The sequence below is a fragment of the Rhineura floridana genome, chromosome 4 (assembly GCF_030035675.1).
Source record: "Rhineura floridana isolate rRhiFlo1 chromosome 4, rRhiFlo1.hap2, whole genome shotgun sequence".
Lineage (NCBI taxonomy): Eukaryota > Metazoa > Chordata > Lepidosauria > Squamata > Rhineuridae > Rhineura > Rhineura floridana.
The window spans coordinates 15,632,590-15,656,903 of NC_084483.1; the positions used below are offsets into that span (position 1 = coordinate 15,632,590).

Consider the following 24,314-nt stretch of genomic DNA (forward strand, 5'->3'; position numbering starts at 1 on the left):
CAGGTGCATGATGTTTCTAACTTAAATAGAGGCCACTTCACATGTTAGCCTGAGGGTGGAGGAGGGGAAAGGACTGCTGCAAAAGTGACTCCTATGTCTATAGAGTGATTACGGGGAGCCCCAGAGATGCTCCCAAGTCCAGTGGATCTGTACTCCTCTTACAAGAGCCAGCTCAGGCCATTTAGAAAGTTTCTCTGCACAATACATCCAGATGACACTGTTTCTAGGATTATAGCAGCTTGGGGTGTTGTGAGTGTGGGGGGAAAATCCATATGTCCATCATAGATTCTGTGCAACAGCTTTTGGAGGGCTGCAACTGCAGTCATGGAGAGTCCAAATCACTCACTGGGTTCTCTGCATGACTCCTTCCATGTTTCTGACACAGAAAAGCAAGAAAAGGCCCCGAAACTCTCACGCCTCATGTGCTCAAGGCCATACATTTTTAACATGCTGAAAGGGTTACTTTTAATAGCTATAATCCTCTAGTACCTTTTATGCAAATTCTAAACAATGCTGATTAGCATCACCCAAAAGGGAGAGGGGAAAAGGACCTCATCACCATTCTGTTAACAAGACCCAGAATATCACACTCTCAATGGGCTTAAGGATGGAAGTAACCCTAGCAACTGAATGAGGGAAAAAAAACATTCTGAGCAGCAACAGCTACAGCCTGGGGTTGAAAACCTTCTCCTATTAGGCCAAGCTCAAGGAGAAAAATGATCCAGCACCCACAGGCCCAATTTACCCAGCTGGTTGGAGCTGCCAATTGGATTCAGCAATGGAAGTTCCTCAGAGTGAAGCATGCAAATTAGAGTGCCCCTCAATCTGGAGCCCCATCTGGGAAGTCTTCCAACTGGTTATATTCTATTCCAGCCTTTCCCAACTAGTGGGCCACCAGATGTTGTTTGACCACCACTCCCATCAGCCTCAGCCAGCATTGCCAATGGTCAGGAAAGATGGGAATTGTGGTCCAACAACATCTGGTGGCCCACTAGTTGGGAAAGGCTGTTCCATAAATCTACAGTCCATACTTACCAATCTGACACGTTTTACCAGTCCACTGAGGTGGGCAAATACATTTAAACCCATCAACTAGATCCTGGCAAGTCCCTCCATGGCCACAGGGATTTGGAGAACAGTCATCGATATCTACCAAGAGAGATTTCGCTTTAGTATGGATAGTCAACATCACCCAGCAGTCATATTAACAGCCACACTATTACTATGATTATTACTATCATCCTCATCATCAACTATTACCCGCATCATCATCATCATTTATTACCCGCCCTTCACCCAAAGTTTCCAGGGTAGCTTGCAACAATTTTAAAATACGACATTAAAAATAACAAGAACAATCTAAAATCCCAAAATAGGGTGGGTCCCACATGTCTCAGGTGTCAAAGGCCAGGGTAAAAAGGTGCATCTTCAGCATTCACCTAAAACTATACAGTGAAGGTGCCAGATGCAACTCGGTGGGGAGGGGCTACCACAGAGAAGGCCCTCTCTTGGGCCACCCTCCCCCCCAGCTTCCAAGGGTGACAGAACTACCAAATGCCTCCCTCTGCTGATCTCAACACCCAAGAGGGTCTCTGTAGGGAAGGAGGCGATCTTTCAGATGTGCATGTCAAGAGCCATCCTATAGTCAGAAGAGAGTCTCTTCTCAATCATCCCAGAGTGCAGGGCATGGAATAATGGGCTCAAGTTACAGGAAGCCAGATTTCAGCTGAACATCAGGAAAACTTTCCTAACTGTTATAGTAGTATGACAACGGAACCAATTATCTAGGGAGGTGGTGGGCTCTCCAACACTGGGGGCTTTCAAGAGGCAGCTAGACAGCCACCTCTTGGGTATTCTTTAAGTTGGATTCCTGCATTGAGCAGGGGGTTGGACCTGATGGCCTTATAGGCCCCTTCCAACTCTACTATTCAGATTCAGCTTTTAGATCAGGGGTGGGGAACCTCGGGCTCTCCAAGCCTTTTCTCTCCATCTCTCAAGACTTTCTTCAAGATACACCCCTCACTGGTTCCCTCGTCAAGTGCTTTTGCCTGGCTAGAACATGTCCTTCAACTCTGATAACACTTCTTGCTTATCTGGATGGAGAGTTGTGTGTGTATGTGGGTGCATGCAGAACTCAGACTTTTGCATGGATAGAACACTGCTTACTGTACAAGGTAAGAGTCACATCCATCGCTCCACCTAATTTTGCCTCTGGTCCCACTCACCACTAGCAAGGAGCCCCTACAAAGCTGCCCACAAGGAAATGCAGCCCTTGGGTTGAAAAAAAGGCTCCCCACCCCTATCTGATATGAAGGCATGACTCCCGGTTTTCATTCTCTCCACCCCCACAGCTCTCCTAGGTGGATGACAATACTTAACACAGACACTGATTATTTGAAACACTTCCAAGTACTGAATATTCACATGGATACCACTTTCACAACTGAGTAACCTTCAGAGAAAAATGCCAGCCAAGCAATTTCACCTTGCCCACATGGTAAGGTGACTAGTCCATCGAAAAGATCCACTCGTGGATATTTATGTTCTACTAATTAAACTGTCCGGACTAGCGACAGAAGACGTATCCCAGGCTTGATTTCAAGTGGCCTCTGTTCTAAGTTTGGGCCCATTTCAAAACTGGACCCGGGAGAACTTTCTGCCATCGACCTATGCTGTCAACTCCACTCCCCACAACTTGCCAAGGCTGTGTAAGAGCATGCCTGGTAATATCCGGGTCTCTGTGTTGAGACCTGTGCATGTAATGAAGGCCTTTCCACTAAATGTCAGGTTCAGAAAAGGCTACAGCAAGAAAGCCCCCCCCCCCCAAAGAGCTCATTCTGAACGGGACAGACATTTCAGCAAAGTTTGAGTCAGATTCAGAATGTACACTGAAGTTTGTTTCTATCACTATCCCATCTCTTCAGTGGGGACATTAGTTAACACAAGAAATTCCAAATGGCTATAGCTACTCTCCATGTAACATTTAGGCCTGACAACTTTTGAAGAAAAGCAATGGGCATTAAATAAGACAATGCTGGGCTCTGGGGTCCCAATCCAAGCCATGATTTCCCAGCTTCACTGTTTTCCCCCCAGCTGAAGAGCAATTGTACAGATGTAGGAACTACTGACCCAACTTTGTGCTGGTAAAAAATACAAGACTGAAGAATGTTTTCCTTTTTATAAAAAAAAAGGGGGGGATCATGCAGGATGACAGATTTGAGTGGCAAGATATATTCATAGCAAACGGGGGTTATAAAAGATCTGAAACCCCAGTGTGCAAACCACAGAGTTCCAAGGAGAGTGGAAGCTATGCAGCATTGCTAGGAGCCAGTCAGCAGCACCCAGCACAGAGTTTTATCAGACAGTAGCAACCATCAAAAGCCACTTGAAAAATCTGCACAGCGCTCAAGAACCATGCCATTTGGTTTAGTGAGGGTCAAAGGTTGTGTTAAGTTGGAAATTCCAGTCCACTTACTAAGTGTGCACGTTGGTGCTGCCCAGCCTGGAGCACAGACACACTCAAATCCTGTAGAGGTTTCAAGGCAGCTTCCTCCATTGTGGCAAGGATCCGAAAGACAGGCATGTTCCGCTGCAGCAAGAACAGAATCCTCTTCAGCTTAGCCAAGGCCAGCGATATGAGCAACCTCTTTTTTCTTTCTTTTTTTAATCACCTGGTTATACTCCCTGCCTCCTTCAGCTCTTGGCTCCAAGCTGGTGCGAGACATAGCACCATGCCTAACTCCCATCTACCGCTGCAAGATTTAGATTGGAAAAGCAGTGATTGGCCGCTAAGCCACCTGATCAACAGGCCATCAACTCGCTTTCCAACCATCAGCTCATGTCTGCTTAAGGCAGAGCTACTACAGAATGTCTTATCCCTTCTTGAGAACAACTTAAAAAAAACAGAGGTAAAGCATCATCTGGAGCGGGATACTTTGGAGATGCCCACCAGTCATCATGCAAATATTTCTCCAATCAAGTATATTCTCACACACTAAATATGGGCAGCATATCCACATATCCAAGAATCTCAGCTTGGGAAGGGCCGTAGCTCAGGGGTAGAGCATCTGCTTTGCATGCAGAAGGTCCCAGGTTCAATCCCCAGCATCTCTAGGTAGGGCTGGGAATGTCTCCTGCTTGAAATCCTGGAGAGCTGATGCCAGTCAGTGTAGACAATACAGAGCTAGGTGGACCAATGGTTGGACTTGGTATAAAGCAGCTTCCTACATGTGTCAGCTACAATACCAAGATTTTCTCCCTCTCCCCAAACTTCACTGGTAAGATGCAAAAGGAGTTCAGTCCCAAGCACAACACTGTTGCCTCTTACTTCCTCTAGAAGCTGTTGTTGCTCTCCCCTGCCCATCTCTCCAGCGTAGCCCAAGGCGTGCAGACAAAGAACACAAAGCCAGTCCACCGCAGTAAAACTAGCAAATTGCTGGAGTCCTTACCGATTTCACAGTTCTGTCCCGAGTAACCCTCTGGGCAGGAGCACTGATATTTGTCAGGTCCAGTGTTGCTGCAGGTACCTCCATTCAAACAAGGTGGGTGAGTCCCACAATAGTTGAGATCTGCAATGGACCAGCAGACACGACCAAAGAATGAAAAAGAAGATGCATTTTTAGGTGTCCTGTGCAATCTGCAGAGCAATTCCACAATCGCCAAGAAAGCAACAACCAAGCCATGGAAGAAAATACAGCCTTACAAAAGAAGAGGCTGTTTTCTGGGATATCTGTGACCCAGACGGAGCCCCAACCTCCACCGCGTTTAACCAGCCTTTAAAAATTGGAGCTCCCTTGTTGGTTTCAGCATACCTTTATTGCAGAACTGGCCACCCCAGTTGGTTTCACAGAGGCATTGCCATGGTTCATTGCAAGTGCCATGGACACAGCCTGGGTGTGGAATGCATTTATCACAGTACTGGCCTTGCCATCCATACTGACACCTTGAAAGAAAGAAAGAGCTTGGAATTAGATCCTCAAAAACAGGCCCGTGCCTACAAATCCCTATTTTTATTTTGAAGATTTAAAGCGAAGGCTCCCTCTCCCAGGACTATCTGGAGGTTTCCTGTAAACAAACAGTTTTTACCAAGGTCTCTCAAGATGCAGCCTATTCTCACAAAAGAATAACTGTTCTGGGAGGCCCCGTGCGGTGCCCCTGAAGACAATAACATGCTATTCTGAAACTCATACAAATGGAAGGGGAGGGAGAATGGGTAAGGGGGCACACCATAGATCAATCCCCAGGGTTTGACAAATGAATTATAAGAAGGAGGGGGGGAGAAAAAGTCAGGAAGACCAATTCTCCAAGGATCCCCATGAATAGAAGGGTTTGAGGATACTTCATCACAAAGAAAAACAAGCGCAGCAGTAGAGAATAGCCATTTTACTATAGAGTTCCCCTTACACTGCACCTCAACATGCGCTCTGTGTGTGTGAGTGTGAATGTGTGTGTGTGAATGAGTGAGAGAGAGTGTGTGTGTGTGTGAGTGAGAGTGTGTGTGTGCGTGTGCGCGTGTGAGAGAGAGAGAGAGAGAGAATGAATGTGGCAGTTAGGAGGAAAGGAAGCAGGTTCTTTCAAGAAAGATATTAATCTAGCAGCAGTCGGAAGACAAAGTCCATGATGTTTCCATTTTGATAACCTAATAGCTGCACATGACATTACAAATTAGTTATTTTGCTTAAAATAATTGAGCACAGATAACTGAGCACAGTGAATCCAGATCCAAGATGATTTTTATCCAGTTTGGCTCAAGTGCTTATATATGTTCTAAGAGCATTACTTCCTGCTCAAGAAGCCAGTTTGATGTCACAAAACCAGGAAAGTAACCTAAAAAGGATTCCCCCCAATCTGAATGCAAATATATGGCATTAAGAAAAATATCCAGTTTGAGGACACTCCACACTGAGAGACCTTTTTTAAAAAAAAAAAAAGATTAAGAGGAGGGAGGAATACAGGACAGGTTGAAAGCATGAAATCCTGGGTTAACTGACAAGGGCATTTAATTACTGGAACCAACCTAGGAAGAAGTTATCAGCAGCAATTACTCACTAAGCTGGCCTTAACCTATTAACATAAAATTTTCCCATCCAAGCCAGTTGGGCTTTCGATTTTCAAAAAGGTACTCTGCCCAGCAAATCCTTGTCATGGGAAAAGCGATATGGATCTTTCCAACGGCTAATTGCCCACAGCAAGTTTTAACTCTCCTTCTGAAAACTTCAGATGGAAAGCCACTCCCCTAATTAATTTTTAAGAACAGCTTAGAGAGAGGGGGGAGAGAGACAGAGAGAGAATGAATGTCCTGTTCAAAGCCTCTGGGTACCTTCATGCATCCGATAAAATAGAAACAACACAAATATTCCAAGCCCAGTTTTGCAGTGCCTTGTCTGTGAGCAAGCCAGAGGAAATAAACTGTCCCCTTATTGATATGGAAAGCACAAAAGATGCAAGATTAACAGATTCTCCTCTCGGTCTCACAAACTTTCACTGAACTCCGCAAGCATTAAAGTTGTTTTTCCAAACAAAAGCTTACAGAATAGACCAGCAGAGAGTCAGTAGCCTTTGCAGTCCATGCTGCTCAGAGATGGAGAGCAAGAGCTTCTTTACAGACTCTCCGAAACCTGACTTACACTTTTAAATGCTAGGCACAGCCCATCTTGATAGATCAGTTCCAAACAATCAAACACTAGCCAATTTGAAGGGGGGGGGGGGGGAAATGAAGCCGTGCTAAGTTTAGCCCCAAGTATTTATTAAGTCTTTCCACATTAACATAACACAATCGCATTCTCATGTGAAGCAGCCTGGCTTATATACAGACTCATGAATCCATTTCATTTTTATCAGACATCCTTTTCTTGCTCCACGTTGCTTCCAACATGAATGAGGGAGGAAGGGGGGAGGGGAGAGAGAGAGAGAGAGAGGGAGAGAGAGACTCTTCTATGCATTATTGTTTCATATCTTTGAGCAGCTTCGGCTGGCGTTTTTATTTTTAAACTCTCGCATTTGTAACAAAACAGTCTATGACTCATCCCCAACTTAATGGAAAAAGAATTATAATCTTGTTTCTTTGGAGTCCAAGAAGATAATTGAGGCTGGGGTATCAGGAAGGCCAGCTACATGGCTGGAGGACTATGCAAAAGAAGTGTGGGAAAGTTGCACCTTAAGTAAATAAGGGCACTAGTGCATGTCTGGGCAGCGAGTGGGAGGTGAGAGACAGAGGAAGGCTTGAACTCTTGAAACAAAGCCTGTTGTTCTGGCTAGCAAAGAATGTGGGCAAACCCCATAAGGCACTTTGAGCTGGATGACAGAAACAGAAATCGTTTGGAGCTCTGGCTCATGCAGATCTTTGGGATCCAGCCCAGACAAAAATGGAGTGAACAGAACACAACAGCCGAATTTATCCTGATGCTGTGGACACACAGAGAAACATGCGCACGCGCACACGCACACACACCCTGCTACTATTATCAGGGCTGGTCAGCTTGTTGCATCACCCTTATCTAAGGACTGATTCATGTATGTTATCAAGGGCCAGGGGAAGCGAACCCAGGTTTGGGGGGTGGGGGCAGAGAAGGAGAGCAGAGCTAATCTCAGCTCCTCAAATATAGAAGTGTACGCTCCATGTGTTTTGAGCAGATGTAATCATGTTTTACATTTCTGAATTAGATGTCTGCCTAAAGACACGTGGGAAGCAGTTCTGGCTTCAAAGCCAAAAGGGGTGCAACTGCATACCTTGAGAACTGCTGTTTGAGGTGCTAATTGGATGCAGCAGAAACCTTGGTAATGTCGGTGGAATGCCAGATAAAGCACTGCCATAAGAGATACGCCAGTGGAACGGCTGAAATGGGGCAGAGTTGTGGGTGGCACAAGAGGAGGAGCACACTTAGGAAGTACCCTGTACTTCACGCACCTGCTGACAAAGCAACTTTATAATACCAGCCCTGGTTCTGGTGCAAGGAAGTTGCCCCTGGAAGGAGGGGGCAATCAAAAACAGCCGCCCTTGTAGCGCATCACCCTCACCCTGCAGGGTAAGAGCATAGCTCAAATGAAAGGGCATGCGGCTATAGCTCTCTGGTTCAGATCAGACACAAGCACAAGGGTGAATTCCAGGGTAGGAAGAGATTATGGGAAGAGAGCAGTTAGCACAGAACACACACACACACACACTCTTAAATACACTGGGTTGTATCTCAGAGTAAACCCATTGAAATGAATGGACATGACTAACTTTAATCCATTATATTCAACAGGTCTACTGTGAGTAAAAAATCATTGGCTGCAATCCATTGATGACACCTCCCTGCCTAGGACCCTAGCAGGTACCTCACCTTGGGACTCCAGACAGACAACCAACACTGAACCCCTCTCCCTATAGGAACATGCCTTGTACAGAGTTAGATGACTGGTCCATCTAGTATTGCCTGCACTGACTGGCAGAAACACTCAAGGGTCTCAGGCAGGAATCGTTCCCAGCCATGGCTTTGAAAAGATGGGGACTAAACCTGGAACCTTCTGCATGCAATGCAGATGCTCCCCCCCCCCAGCTATGGCCCTTCTATAGACCAGGGTGCTCTGTCCTGACAAGCCAACACAAGTAAGCAAAGAATTGCAGAAGCATGTGCTCCAGTGCCTGCTGCACATGGCCCCCACTCCCACCCCCTTGCTGTAGGCAAATTCAATGCCCCCCCCCAAACTGCTTGGCTTGAACATTCTCACCCAGCAAGCAGGGAGCAGCGTCTTCGACAAAAGGGAGGTACACATCCCCACATGCAGGTAAGTGCTCCATCCTTGGCACAGGACAGGCATGCCACTCCAACCACGGCCACTGCTGGCTAGAGACACTCAAGAGCACTTTTGTCTTGCAGGGCCATAGCCTGGAGCAGAATGAACAGCCACTGCATGTGCTGCAATCTCCAAGGGAAAGCATGCTTACAGTCACTGCAGTTTCCCCCTCCCATCAGTTGAGGGGGGAAGAGGGAGTAGGCAGTGGCATGAGAACTGGCAGAGCACTCGGGTGGCACCATTCTCTCTCTCTCTCTGTGTCTTTTGCTCTCCACAGGCTGCTTTCCAAGAAGGTCTTCAGTTATGTCTCTTAAAAAAAAGCTGGACAACTCTCTCCCCCCCCCCCCCCGCTCATGCCCCTTAATCTTCCCTATACCAAGACTTCATATATAATCATACAATGTAGGACGGAGCCACAGTTCTGGATCTATGGAACTCGCTGTGTAGGATGCAGGAGAAGAAACCACCAGAACTGGGTTCAAAGGAACGGATAAGTTTTGACAGGTTTGTTCATGGTATGCCCTTCTCTCTTTAGTTTGTATCTGGCCTAATGTGGGAGAATGAACCATTGGGGATCAAACTCTTCCCTGTGGCATCTACCACACACTAGCAGGCTGGCTTCAATCCTGTTTGAGCCAACAAGGTTGATGTTTACGTAAGACAGATACTTATGCTAGCTTTAAACGAAAAAAGCGACAGCCATAAAAGCAAGGATTACATAACCTCAGCAGCAGCATCCAGAAAACCTACCAATACAAAAGTGAAAGCCAACTCCCATTGTTAAAAATACATGCAACGGCTCTTGGCTTTCCAAAAGGAAACCCTTACATTGTTTGGCTACATGCATACTCTGCTTTTCTCTCTCCCCGTCCGCTGGCCAGAATAGAAGAGACTTCAAAGAACCACGGCAATGCTCTGCCTTCATCAGTATCTACGGACAAGATTCCATCCCAGCTATTAACCTCTCATCACTCTGAAGTCTGGCTCCCAAGAGCAAAGGAACCAAGAGGTTGCATTAATCCTATTCTAAAGAATGCTTGACTTTTGCCTATTGATGGAAAAAGTGGAGGGCAGGGATAAAAGCAGTAATGTAATTAAACACACTAGAGGAAAATGCCTCGATCAGCAGATTACACACACACACACACACACACACACGTTTATGAAACATTTTCAGTCACAGCTTGTTGGGAAACATTCACAAATGTATTTGTCCTCTTGCCCCCATTCTCAAAATTTATAGATGCTGGAAGTTTTAAAGCAAGCAAGCTTTCCAAATAAAGGCCTCTGACAGCATTTTGACTGAGAAAAGCTTTTTACCTCACCAACTCTGGTATGAAGAACATGCACTTAAACATGAAAGGGGAGAGAGAGAGAGAGAGAGACTTACTCCTTTCCCCCCATGGCTAGACAACCTCCTGTTTAATTTGAAGTTACAATTGCTTAGCAAAAGGAAGATTTGTTTGGTTTACCTGCACTCTCCTGGAATTTTGCAAGAACCATGTTTGGGGCTGCAACCCTGACGGCAGATAGCTGTGAAGAGAAAAGAAGGGGGGAATTAGAAGGGTGAGGGTTGTTGTTATTTTCCAAACAGCACAGGAGACCCCTTCCCGGATCCTCACCCTTATGGGAACATTTTGATCTCCAGCTAGTACTATAATCCTACCAAATCCAAGGTTTACATGGGTCCCCTGGATCAAGTCTATTGGAAAAGAAACGGAGGTAAGTAATGCCTCCCGACAGGAACTCAAGCAAGCTACAACTCCCACAATCCCTGGAGAAGGCCTTGGATATCAACACTGCTACTTAAACTCAGTTTTGAAACGTTCAGAAGCCTTCAGGGGCCTAAACCACACTCCCTTTTAACTTTTACACAGCAGGCCTTCATACCTGCTCATGAAAGAGTTCATTCCCTTCAAAAAGGGATAAAATGTTCTAGATGCACACATCCCCTACTTGTTATAATTGCAACAAGTTTATACTTTAAATGAAAACACACTTCCTTACAGCTGAAGTTTTATGATGCACTATCATAATCTAAAAGAACCATAGCAATCAAGTGTGTTTCAATATCAAGAAGAGGAAAACTTGCTTCTTCACACTTTTCTTCATAAATATCCAATTTACTGTCATATGTATGAACATATGACGATGCCTTAGACCAGGGTAAGGATGGGTAAGAAATTCGATTCAGTTCAAATTTCAACCCGAACCTATCAAATTGGCACTTTCCAAAATAATATGAAAACTGAAACACAGCTATCCCTTGAAATTCTTGCTTATTTGAATTTTGCAATGCAGTTTACCAACCAAACTATGCTCACAAATATTCACCTGTTAGGGAAAGTGTGCATAAAAATGAATATGAGTGAACATAACACAAAAATGCATCATATGACGACAAAACTGCCTACAAAAATGTGTCTATTAGGAGAAATTCATACTAAAATGCTAGATAATTTTCATGGGGGTTGTAAAAAAAACAACAAGCGGAAATTGCTGAAGCATTTAAGACTGTAAAACTGAAACACTGAGAACCAAAACTGACAGATCTTTCCATCCCTACACCAGGGATGGGGAATGTGTGGTTGGACTACAGCTCCCATTAGCTCCACGTAGCATGGCCCACGGTCAGGGATGATGAGAGTTGTAGTCCAGAAAGTTCCCTATCTTAGTCCCTTGGTCAGCTTGTCTCAAGTCTTATTGCCTACTCTTACTGACAGCAGGTCACCAGGGGCTCTGGCAGAAAGAGGCTGCCCCCATCTCCTGCAACCTAATTTTTATGACCAAAGATGCCAGGGATTGAACACAAGACCTTCTGGATGCAAAACATGTGCTCTTCCATAATCCCTCTACTGCATGCTAAACAAAGGATACATCAGGTAGAGCCTTGAATGTCTCAATCGCTGTCAAAAATCTAAGTCATACTGAGCCACAAAACGGACATTACAGGACACACATCGTCATCATCATGTATCATTAGACAAAGAAAACCCTCCTACTCAGGGATGTTGCAAGACACTTTGTCCAGTGGTTGGTTAGTTGTCCTGTTATGTTTTAGCTTGCCTGAAAAGATCGTAATGAACAGAAATAATCCCAAATTATAGACACCAATGAGCCGTACACCCAGGGAAAAGAACACTGATGCTACAAACCTTTGTCACAGTCCAGACCCATCCAGCCTTCCAGGCATGTTTTGTTGCCATTCTGATCACAGGTGTAGTGCCCAAAGAAGTCATCTCTTGGTCGACAGAACTTGTTGCAGCCAAAGCCATAGTAGTGCTCATCGCAAGTGACCCGGATCTGGTATTCAAAGTGAGCCACGCCTGCATTCTGCTTCAAGATTTGCCATTGACGACTTGGGTTGATCATACCGGAGTGAGAAGCTTTTTCGATAATGTTATCTGCATCTTAAAGGGAAAGAAAACAGATATCAGAAGAAAAAGAGCAACTTGCAGGTCTCCATTACGGAGTTGCTATTCCTCTAGTCTAAATGGACAAAAAAAGGGAGGAATCTGCATGGTATTCAGGAGATGCATGACTACACCCACTGGGTGGACTGAAGTAGAGCACTGCTTTGTAGTTAAGCCTGTCACCACCACAGCAGAGCTGGATTATCTTCAGAACTCAAGGCTGCTTCACGCTCGTTTCTACCATGGGTGTCAATACAGTAGTGCCCTGCTTTTCGGCAGCCCGCTTTTCAGTGTTCCAGTAATACGGTGGTTTTCAATTAGAGTAAGGCCCCACTCATACGATGCTTGTTCCTCTTTTACGGCATTTTTTGGGCGTCAGGCACCATTTTGTTGACAGAGTTCCACTTTTCAGCAGGTTTCGCTTTTAGGCAGGGGTCTGGAACGTAACCCGCCATATGAGTGGGGCCCTACTGTACATGGTTTTCCTACACGCTATACGTATAACATAATCCTGTGCAACAAGCACACACACATCTTCCATAGTGTTTTTACACACTGCAGAAACTAAGTCACTGGCCTATTACACGCTGGTGAACGTTTAAGCAGATCTTAATGCAAGATGGGCAAGAGTTAAGCATAGCCTCATTCATCCAAATAGCAAGATACCTGAACCATGGCAAATGCTGTTTATACAAGGTTAATTTGACTGTGGGAATATAGTAGACAGTACTTATTAATATTTAAACTATAAACTATCAACTGTCTTAGGCACTGTACCAAAATAAGACTGGCCCTGCCTGTAGGCTTAACAAGCAAACATTTCACCTCTTTAAAATGCTTTCTTTTTTTTTGCCCTTTACTAGCCATGCCAATTACCATCATGCACACTAAACGACACACAGACTGACGTCATAATATCTTAGGAAGCTGCCTTACACAGACTCAGACCATTGGTCCATTTAGCCCAGTACTGTCAACACTGGCTGGCAGTGGCTCTCTCAGGATTTCACCCAAGGGGTCATTCCCAACTCTACCTGGAGATGCTGGGGATTGAACCTGGGGCCTTCTACATGCAAAGCAGATCCTCTCCCAAAGGAAAAGGAATATGAGCAAAGGACAACCCTCCCGGAAACTTTCACCACAGCACTTTTGAGCCAAAGCAGGAACCCACAGCCAAAGAGAAAAAGGTCTGAGTAGCAAACAGAGGAGGGCAAAAGGCTGGAGGTGTATTCTGAAACAAGAACAAAAGTCTCCACTTGTTCATGCCTTGAACTTTGTTCTGATTATTCATCCATCTGCAAGATATCCTTTCACATAGTACTTATAAAAGCCCTCGGGCCATATACAGTAGCAGCGTTGCAACGGCCTACCGGCTCTTGGCAGACTCATGCCAAAGATTTCCAGCCAGGCAGGTATAAGCTGGAGACACTTTCCCTTCAGAGCCAAGCGGTGCCATTTGGGACTCCGTTTTCACAAGCGACCTAGTTCGTCTACGCTTACCAAAGCATGACCTTTTTTTTAAAATGGCAAACTAAAAAAGTAGTAGCAGGAGTTAGGGCTCAAAATTCTTTTAGTCGCTCAGGGCATGTGCGAACGATGCATCAGGCACAGATCATCTCCTTCAAAGCAGAGGCTCTGGTTCTAGGAGACTCTCCGCCTGACTTTTCCAAGAAAGCCCTCAGCAGGTACCTTATAGACCCAAAAAATCATAATATTTCACGTTTGCTTGGAACATCGTATGCATCTGTGGTATTTCGCTTGGTAGCCGAGTCTCACGACTTCAGTGATCTGACAGTGCCTTACAACTTGCTTGCAAGCAGCACTTGACTGCAGCATGCAAATCTATCATAAAACAGCCAAGAGATGCCCGGAGACAGTGTGCCAAAGGGAGAAGGGGGAGGACGAGGAGGAGAGAGAAAGAAGCATCTACATTAGATGGCAATAGCAATGAAGTATAATTAAGGCGACAGCAGGGCATTATCTGAAATATTAAACACAATTAAGAAGAAAAAAACAAGTTTGCCCAATGACTCAAAAATACTTGGACAGGGGTTTCCCCCCCTTTTGGAAATGGACCGCCTTCAAGTTGATTCCGACTTATGGTGACTCTATGAATAGGGCTTTCATGGTAAATGGTATTCAGAGGTGGCTTTCCCATTGCCTTCCTCTGAGGCTGAGAGGCAGTGACTGGCCCAAGGTCGCCCAGTGAGCTTCATGGCTGTGTGGGGATTCAAACCCTGGGGATTCCAGCACCTTAACCACTACACCACACTGGCTCTCTTCCCCCCTTTTTAAAGTGACTGTATTGCCTTGTCTACTCCAAAAGATCACTGCTTTCCAGGCTCCCAAAACTAGGGTCTTTCCCAGCTTAGCCGCCAGAGAACCTTTCAAATGGACGTGTCATCAGGAATTGGACCTGGGCTCTTCGGTATGTCAACTACCACTGAGAGAAGCCCAGTTTACAGAAGGAATACAGAAAGGGAAAGGATATAGACACCCTAAGCATCCTCTGTCCCAAAAAATGTTGTTCAGGGCATGATCCTCCGTAGTCATTTTATGCAAGGCATTTGTTTGTCGCCCTTCATACCGATTTATTCCAGGGCAGTTTACAGTACACTGTAAAAAGATTCTTCTGAAATTATTTGTCTTGATTGCACTCCAGTTCCCTAGGAAAGGATGTACCTGTCAGGGCAAGTCAGAAAGGGTTCCTCCACTTTCTGAATGCAAGACCAGTAATGCCTGTCAACACAACAGGGCTATATGCAGATCCAGCCAGCATTTATTCAGCCCCTGCTGCCACCAAAGGCTGCAGCTGGCTATATTAGGGAAGGGCCATAGAGCATCTCCTTTGCAGGCAGAAGGTTCCAGGTTCAATCCCCGGCATCTCCAATTAGGGCTGGATAGACCAATAGTCTGACTCCATCTAAGGCAGTTTTTACGTTCCTCACCATATACAGAGCAGTTCACACAATCCTCTGCCAGGGACAGTTAAAAGGAAGCATATGGAGACAGAGAAGAGCAGGGTCAGCTTGCATGCATGAACTGGGCCCCAGTATGGGGCTTTATTGGCCAGTTATTAGCTACCACACAGGGGGAAAAAACAACAACAGACAGACACTCTCATAAGCAGCTTCAGCAGGATTTTCCACGTATTCTTCACTCCCTCTCCCCCCCTTGGCAGCACACGCTAAACCAGAAGGAAATTAGTTCAGAGCTCCACAAGCCTGCCATTACTGGGCCACAAAGATGGAAGGTTAACGACCAGCAATCCCATGGCGGCAGACAGTGCAAGAATCAAGTCAGCCAGCCTGCCTAGACAGAAAGGGATCTTTACAGCTCCCATCGTCCGCTTACATGAATCACGTGATTTGAATCAAAAGGGCAAAAAAGGAATTGCAGCAGTCAGAAACTGAATGAAAGGGAGAGGGGCGAGGAGGATACACAAAGGTTCAGATATCCAAGAGGATTTTTTTTAGGGCTCAGCTTAAACGCTGCACATTCTGTGCAAGATTCAAAGCCACAACAAGACTTTGCTCACACAATGCAGTTATAACTCTACTGTACTGCACCACAACGCAACAGTAGAAAAGTTCATAGGGAAGCAGGCTCTTGCAATTTCAGCTTGGCGCACAGAGTCAGATTTTTGGAAGAAGAGTTGCTGGCGATAAAGAGGCAGAAACAGAGAAGCATGACGAGGATGCCACAGCTAATACCAGCAGTCAGAACTGGGGAACAGAGGCAGCCAACTGGTATCATATAGGAACAACTGGTCCACCTTGCTCAGTAATGTCTACACTGACTGGCAGCGGCTCTCCAGGGCTTCAGGCAGGAGTCTCTCCCCACCCTACTTGGAGATGCCATTGGGGATTGAACCTGGGGCCTTCTGCATGCAAGGCAGATGCTCTGCTACTGAGCTGCAGCCTGGTCTGTTGTCTACTCTGATTGACAGTATCTCTTCTAGGCCTCACAGCGGGGCCTTTCCCAGCTTGGCTACTCAAAATCCTTTTTTTTTTTTTTTTAAGGGAGATTGCCCAAGATCTTTCTGCAAGCCAAGCAGAGGCTCTACCACAGAGCCATATACCCTTTCCAGGTACACCACTCAAAGGCTCTTATGTGATCAATTTTTAAAAAGATGTATTGGAACTCTGGCTGCCAGAGGGAAACCCCTTCCCCTGATATCATGCATGTGTCAGTTGTAAGAAGAGTCTCTCAGCTGTGAAATAGGTCATCTTTTCCTGCTCAGAGGCCCTTGTTTATTACTCCTACACCTGCACTGCCACTTCACACCTTCGGTGCCAAAACCGACCATTGAACATAGTGATCACTTGGGTTAGGCCTCATCGGGAACCAGTTTTGAGAAATCTGGCTGTAATTTTACCCTCATCACCCTCGCAACAGGTTTCAGAAACATGAGTCTGCACACACTTGAACTTAAAAGGCTGCTGGAGTTCAGTGTGATGGCAACCAACTAGTACATTTATCTGCAAACACCTTTCTAAGGACTGCATGATGGTTAAGAAATGCACCTGACTGCACAGCAGCATTTCTGTTCCTCTGAATAGTCTCAAGTCTGAGAGCAGACCTATAATAACACAGAGCTTGTAGGAATTAGTAAGAGGACCCCTCCCTGCAATACGTCTCAGACTAAAAACCTACCAATCTTCACACTATCTTGAATTGACTTCCATTTCTGGAGAAATTCTGTTTCAAGGTTTTTCTTAAAAAAAAAAGATGGTTCATGACTCTCACTTGAAAAGCAGAGAGATGCTCCAAGGGGAATACACCATTCTTACAACATCACAACATCTAGCACAAGTGCTTTTTCTGCTGGCTCTACCACTTTGAAGGAGCAAAACACTGCTATAGTACAGCTGTATCCATGATCAAAGCCCACAGAGTATTGGTTAGGGTTACATACTGTGACAAAACCACCAATGGAGAAGTGATTTGGAAGAAAAAAGCAAGCCATGTAACAGCCTCTTCAGAGGCGACACTTTCAAAAGCAAGCCAAGAATGACTAAGGCAAGGACAACAAAATTATACAGTGCCATCCTCTTTTCTACCCTACACAATCAGAAAGTCTCTCAAGAGAGCTCAGTGTTGGTTCTTCAGACATGCTCCAGTCCCATCTTCAGAAGGAGTCGTGTCAGACACACCAGCAGCAAGTGAAACCTTTCCCACCACCCTCCATTGGTTACTACTGTCGCCTTCTCAGAAGAGGAGCTGGTAGTGGCGGTGACAACAGAGACAGCAGGGAAGCGGAAGACTTCAACCAAAATTTGATCTGCTAGTACATCTGACAGTTCATGCTTGAATATGCTGAGGCTGGAGCGCATCTGAAGAAAACTCCAAACTCTCATTTAGTATTATTATTACTATTATTAATGTCTATGTTCAGCAGGAAGACTGATAAACACATAGATCCATTTCAATCGGGTTTTAGGCCCGGTTTTGGCACTGAGACAGCCTTGGTCGCCCTGTACGATGACCTATCTCGGGAGAGAGACAGAGGGAGTGTAACTCTGTTGATTCTCCTTGATCTCTCAGCGGCTTTTGATACCATCGACCATGGTATCCTTCTGGAGAGGCTCGCGGAGTTGGGAGTTGGAGGTACTGCTTGGCAGTGGTTCCGCTCCTACTTGGCGGGTTGTCTCCAGAAGGTAGTGCTTGGGGATCATTGCTCGACACCGCGGGTTCTCCAATATGGGGTCCCGCAGGGGTCAGTTTTGTCCCCCTTGCTTTTTAATATCTACATGAAGCCCTTGGGAGAGGTCATCAGGAGTTTTGGAGTGCGTTGTCATCAGTATGCTGATGACACGCAGCTCTACTTCTCCTTTTCATCTTCTTCAGGTGAGGCTGAACCGCTGCCTGGCCGCGACAATGGACTGGATGAGAGTTAACAAACTGAAGCTCAATCCAGATAAGACTGAGATGCTGTTGGTGGACGGGTTCTCTGATCAGATGGTGGATATATACCCTGTCCTGGACGGGGTTACACTCCCCCTAAAGGACCGGGTTCGTAGTCTGGGAGTCTCCTTAGACTCTTCCCTCTCACTTGAGGCTCAAGTAGCCTCGGTGGTTAGGAATGCGTTCTACCAACTTCGGTTGGTGGCCCAGCTACGTCCCTATTTGAGTAAAGAGGACCTTACAGCAGTGGTACATGCTCTGGTAACCTCACGTTTGGATTACTGTAATGCGCTTTATGTAGGGCTACCTTTGAAGACAGTTCGGAAGCTACAGCTAGTGCAAAATGCGGCGGCCAGATTGCTGACAAGGACCAAGCGGTCCGAGCATATAACACCTGTTCTGGCCCGCTTGCACTGGTTGCCAATATGTTTCCGGGCCAGATTCAAAGTGTTGGTATTGACCTATAAAGCCTTATACGGTGCGGGACCACGATACCTTGCAGAACGCCTCTTCCGATATGAACCGGCCCGTACACTACGTTCTGCTACGAAGGCCCTCCTCCGGGTTCCAACTCACAGGGAGGCCCGGAGGGTAATGACGAGATCTAGGGCCTTCTCAGTGGTGGCCCCTGAACTATGGAACAGTCTCCCCGAGGAAGTATGCCTGGCGCCGACTCTGCTCTCTTTTCGGCGCCAGGTCAAAACCTTCCTATTCTCTGAAGCATTTTAAGTTAAATTGATTTATTTTTAAAAATGTTATTGTATTGGATTTTCGATTGTATTATTTAGTATTATTTTGTTGTTATTGTATTTTTTATGCTATTTTATGTTCACCGCCCAGAGAGCTATTGCTAGTCGGGCGGTATATAAATCTAATAAATAAATAAATAAATAAATAATATATATATATCTACATACCATTCTTAATAGGGATAGTTTTATGTGCCAGGCTTGGTTGGACAGTACAGGAATGGCACACAGACATATTCTCATTGCAATTATAGATCTTCCTTGCCTTTTGAGATTTGCCAAGCCTTGAATAAGAGGACCTGTTCACTTGAGGAGGGCTTTTGACTTCATGCCTTCTTGTGGGCTTCCCAGACGGAGCTGGCTGGTCACTGTTGTAAACAGGATGCTAGACCAGGCAGACTAGGGATGGGGAATCTGGCTCTCTAGATGTTTTTGCACTCCAACTCTGAACAGCCCTAGCCAACATGGCCTATGGTCAGGGAGAAAAGGCATTGTTCTCCAGAAATATCTGGAGGGCCACAGGTTCTCCATCACCTAGATAAAACCTTGGTCTGATCCAAGAGGGTTATTGTTATGGACTCAGTTTTGGGGACTGGCATTTTGTGGATTTTAGATGCTCACTACCTCTTTAACTGGCAAAGTTTTAGGTTTGCTATTTAACTATTTATCCAAATACATACTTTTCTGGATGGGTAAAAGCATGCATGTCAATAGAGGTACAACAGATATTGCTGTAAAGAATGTATATTTCTACAAAGCATTCTAGAACTTGAGCCACCTCATTCTTAAAATGTAAGAAGCACTATTAGAAGAATTGTACTATTCATCACAAAGTTCTATAAGACATGGTAAATGTTTGCCAATAGAAAATAAGCTACATCCCTTTATTAAAAAAAAAGAGTTCTTCACTGTACAGATCACCAGAGAGATCCAGTTAAAATATACAATGCTCAATCTACTGCAAGTTTAAATTATAAACATGTGCAGGGCCACATCTGAACTTGGTCAAACATGTTGTTAAAAAAATGCATTCTGACATTTTTGTTGGAGCACATCTTTTGCTTCAGAATGTTAGAAGAAATAAAGGATTCATTGTGAAGCTTTGGAAATCTCTGTTTCATGAAATAAAGATGAGATCTATTCAAAGGAGAGATAGCACAGGCTCTGAATGAAAAGAACTGGGATCTTCCAGCAAACAAGAGCGTCTTTCAAATGCAGGCATTTCCTAACAGAGGTCAATGCAGCAACACCTGTAAAAGATGTGTGCTCTCTTCCATTTGAGGCTAACATAAGCATGCATATTGTGCACTATCAATCATCTAATGCCATCAGCGTATATGGTAAGATACACTTGATTCAGGAACCAAATTATTCTTGGACCTCTTTTTACAATATTGTGACACCTTCTGACCTTTATGGCAATACCATCACCTTAGTAAGGGGCATCTAACAAGATCCACTTGGATAGGTGTCATTGAGACAGCTCCCTCTGGATGAGAATCTTTCACAATGATTTGGAGAGAAGGAGTCCATGGATTGGAGGGTGGCGGGAAGTGACAGCTTTACACTGTTCCAAGTTTCCTTCTCGATAAAAAGATCCCGTATTTCCTTTTTATCACTCAACACACACAGTGGTATTTTCTTTAGGGAGCTATGCAGATTTCAGAAGGAATACCCAGATATAACATAGCAGTTAAGAGTTGTTCTCTTTATCCCCGACCATTGGCCATGCTGGCTGCGGCGGGGTGGGAGCTGGAGTCCAGCAACATCTGGAGGTCTGCAGGTTCCCCATCTCTGAGCTAAAGGCTTCCCATCCACCTACACTCCTCCTCCTTTATGAATTAACTGAGCAGCCTTAGGGGAGGCAGTACCACCCACACTAATAATCACCCTGGGCTTACAGGAGTCTCTTAAAGCCAAGTACAAGCACTCTAAGCACTTCATATACATTAGGAAAACTGCTCTGTCAAATGGACGTATTTTGGCCCCGTCACTTTGCCTTCATCCGTCCTAGCTGTGGAGCCACTTTTATATGACAGCAGCCTGAAAATGTTGAACATTTCATCTTTGCTAGAGAAAACCCAAGCAAAACGTTCCATCCAACTGAGTGCAGTCACAATAGACACACCAACTATTTATGGTTTTAAAGAAGTGCGCCACCAGCCAGAAGATTCAGAAAACCATTTACTTTTATATTCGTGCAACACTCGCACCTGGCTTGGAAACACCATGATGTTTCAACATCAGAAGCAAGGGCCCCTAAATGTCACTCCTCCCTGAGTTGGATTCTCTACCTCTGAAAAGCAAGGTCAACAACTAACACCTCTGTCAGAAAAGGGATCTATGCAACCCACATTAAGTAGTCAGCTTTGATTGCAGTTTAGCAAAAGCTTTCTAACAGTGGGAATGACACCGTGTCAGATTTTTCTACTACGTCACTCATGGGAATCACAGTTTTCATGACTGTAGTATGCTTTTGGAGCTGCTGCAAACATATCCATAAATGGGTGTTCCCATGACAAATTGCATGTAAGTACTATAGGATAGCTTGTGAGGACAGGGAGCCCTCCAGATGTTGCTGGGACTAGAATGGCAGCGTGGGCTAGTAACAAACTGCTCAAAATCCCATATGTGGAAATGACTGAAGTAGCCCCACTGTTGCTTACGTCAAACTCTCTGGAGAATGGACAACATAGTTTTGACTTCCGGGAAGGGTGACTTAGCCTGTGCCTGCTTTTGAGACGGGCTCCTGCCTCAAAAGAAGCTTATTCAGATATATCAGTCAGTTTTTTCTTTTTTTTTGACTGATTAAACTTCTCCCGGGTAGGGAGAAACGAAGAGATTAACCTCAAAGCCTATTTTTGTTGGGACGACCAGATCTCATTAATTTATGGGACGAGGTCCAGCCGACGAAGGTGGGACGGATTTTCAACAGCAAGCTCTATCTGATAAAGCGAACGTTCACCTTATCTTCTAAGAGAGAACGCACTAACAGGCAAGCACCCTTCTTTCTATATTTTTCTTTTACTTGACTTAAATTGTTGCTGTTTAAAAGAGATTTGCCAGATTGATCGGTTTTTGACATCTCACTGGGGAGCCATAACTTCTCTCTGCTACGCACTAATTAATAGCTTATCTCTGTTTTTGTTGCAAAAAGCTGTCCTGGATTTGCATTCTAAAGATATACACAGAAGAGGGATTTCTATTCCAGATTTTTATTTTGAAGAATATTATATTGTCTGAGACTACTCTCTTTTTGGTCTATTTTATTTTGACGAATCTGTTTTCTGACGACTGCCATTAATTGTTTCGATCCTGGGAACTGCATTTTGTTTACTTAACTATGGAGAGATAAGGCTGTCTGCTCTGTTTATACTGTGATGTCACCAAGTTTGGAGTATTAACCCAATTGTTGCTGAAATAAGAAGTGGTTTTCCTATATTTTTCTTTTAAAATGGCTATTAAGAAAGTGGCTGAGAATCTGGAAATAACTATGTTTCAGAAAATAATGGATGAGATTGAGATAACGAAACAAAACCTGCGACAGGGTTGTAAGGAGTTGAAAATTGAATTGAGTAAAATGACGCAGGAGATTAAAGATATAGGGGTCCCTGTGAGAGAGGCGACCCTGGAAGGGGTCCCTGTGAGAGAGGAGACCCCGGAGATTGGAACAAACGTGGAACAGGAAAAAGATTTGGAGTCTATGGACTTTAGAAATAAAATCTATTGTTTGGAGACACAGGAGATTAAAGACATAGGGGTCCTTGTGAGAGAGGAGACCCTGGAGACTGGAACAGGGGTCCCTGTGAGAGAGGAGACCCTGGAGACTGGAACAGGGGTCCCTGTGAGAGAGGAGACCCCGGAGATTGGAACAAACGTGGAACAGGAAAAAGATTTGGAGTCTATGGACTTTAGAAATAAAATTTATTGTTTGGAACTCAATGTTATCTCTGAAGAAATTAATGAAGATTCTAGAGATAAAGTTATCAATGGCATGGATAATCTTCTGGACTGGAATGACGTGATGGAGCCCAATATAGAGAAAATCTATGGAATTAACTGCAGCCATGTGACAATGGAAAAACTTTCAAGAGATGACCCAGTGTATTTTGAAAAAAAGAACAGAGATATGATTTTACAGCAGTATTTCAGCAACCTATTCAGAATGGATGGCAAGAAAATATTTGGGATAGAGGTAATTCCCATCAGACTCTTACTATATGACTATGGCTTTGACAGCAAGATTATTATGGAATACTGATAATGGAAGATTGGATACTGAAATTACTGGACTTAACAAGACTACTGAAGATGGAAGATGGAAAATGGAACTAATAGGGATAATAGAACAATGGCTACTGAAATTACTGAACCTAACAGATTCTGATGTGATGGATTAATTGAAATGTTTATTTTGACTATGGTTATGACAATAAGATTATCATAATTAGTAATGAGATGGATTAATCGATATGCTTATCTGGAAAAAAAAATTGATAGATATATTTCTTAAAGAATTGAAACCTCTCTTTGACTTTTTGTGGAAAGAATAAAGTAATGTTTATGAGATTTGATGATTAAGTAAGATAACTATTGGAGGAAAGTGATTTTATAATATGACTTAAGAGACAGGATTGTTATATATTATAGACTTATAACTGATCTGATCTTTGACAAATGGGAAGTCAATATTTTACTCTTTATTTTTTATTTTTATTTTTATTTTTATTTTATTTTTATTTTTTTGTTTAACTATTTTTGATTTTGTTTTTTGTCTTTGAATGTTTTATGATTTCGTCTTGTATGTTTTATGAAAATTTGAATAAAAATTATTGAAAAAAAAAAAAGAGAATGGACAACATAGTTTTCAGTCACCTTGCCCAGGGAACACCAAAGAACTTCCAGTTATGCAGAGATCGCAGATTTCAGCTTGACTCAAAAGTACAGTACACTTGCATTTTTTCTGGGGCATTCCCCACCCCTAATGTCCATTATCTGCAATGCAGCAATCAACCCATGGTCCACTGGTGGGTCCTAACACTTAGCGTGGAGGTTGATTCTCCACATGAATTAATTCCTTCTCCAAGTACACAGGCCTTTTTAGCTCACAGGCCAGGAATGTACACAGGAAAGGAAAGAAAATCCTTCCATCTGTGTGCTAAAAGGATCTTCCAAAACTGAATCCCAAGGAAGCATAAGTGTCAGTCACCATTTTGCTGGACAACCCAATCATATGCAGATCGTCTCCAGTAAAGCTCACCCTGGAATCCTGGGAATTAAGGACCCTCCAGATAATTCTGGAAATCTGGAGGTTACCAGGTCAGAGGAGGCTGTTTTACACTCATCAATAGTCTCATACTTTTCTGGTCCAGAAACTCTGTGGACATTCAACCCCTTCTATAAAGCTGTTACTGCTGCTTGCTTTTAAATAGTTTGGGGGGGGAGAGAGAGGGGGAAAAAATAAAGC

At 44.3% G+C, this 24,314-nt stretch overlaps 1 protein-coding gene across 2 annotated transcripts in view; it reads right to left on the minus strand.

Annotated features, from left to right (window-relative positions):
* Nucleotides 1–24,314, minus strand: part of JAG1 (jagged canonical Notch ligand 1) — a 60,614-nt gene that overhangs the window by 19,297 nt on the left and 17,003 nt on the right. The window contains exons 4-9 of one of the 2 annotated variants that reach the window (XM_061622556.1): nt 11,934–12,188; nt 10,251–10,311; nt 4,812–4,942; nt 4,449–4,568; nt 3,476–3,589; nt 1,036–1,149 (exon numbers count right to left, since the gene is read on the minus strand). In XM_061622556.1, the coding sequence (XP_061478540.1) occupies nt 1,036–1,149; nt 3,476–3,589; nt 4,449–4,568; nt 4,812–4,942; nt 10,251–10,311; nt 11,934–12,188 (795 nt within the window). The remainder of the gene's footprint in view (nt 1–1,035; nt 1,150–3,475; nt 3,590–4,448; nt 4,569–4,811; nt 4,943–10,250; nt 10,312–11,933; nt 12,189–24,314) is intronic. The other variant, XM_061622557.1, reaches the window with a different exon arrangement.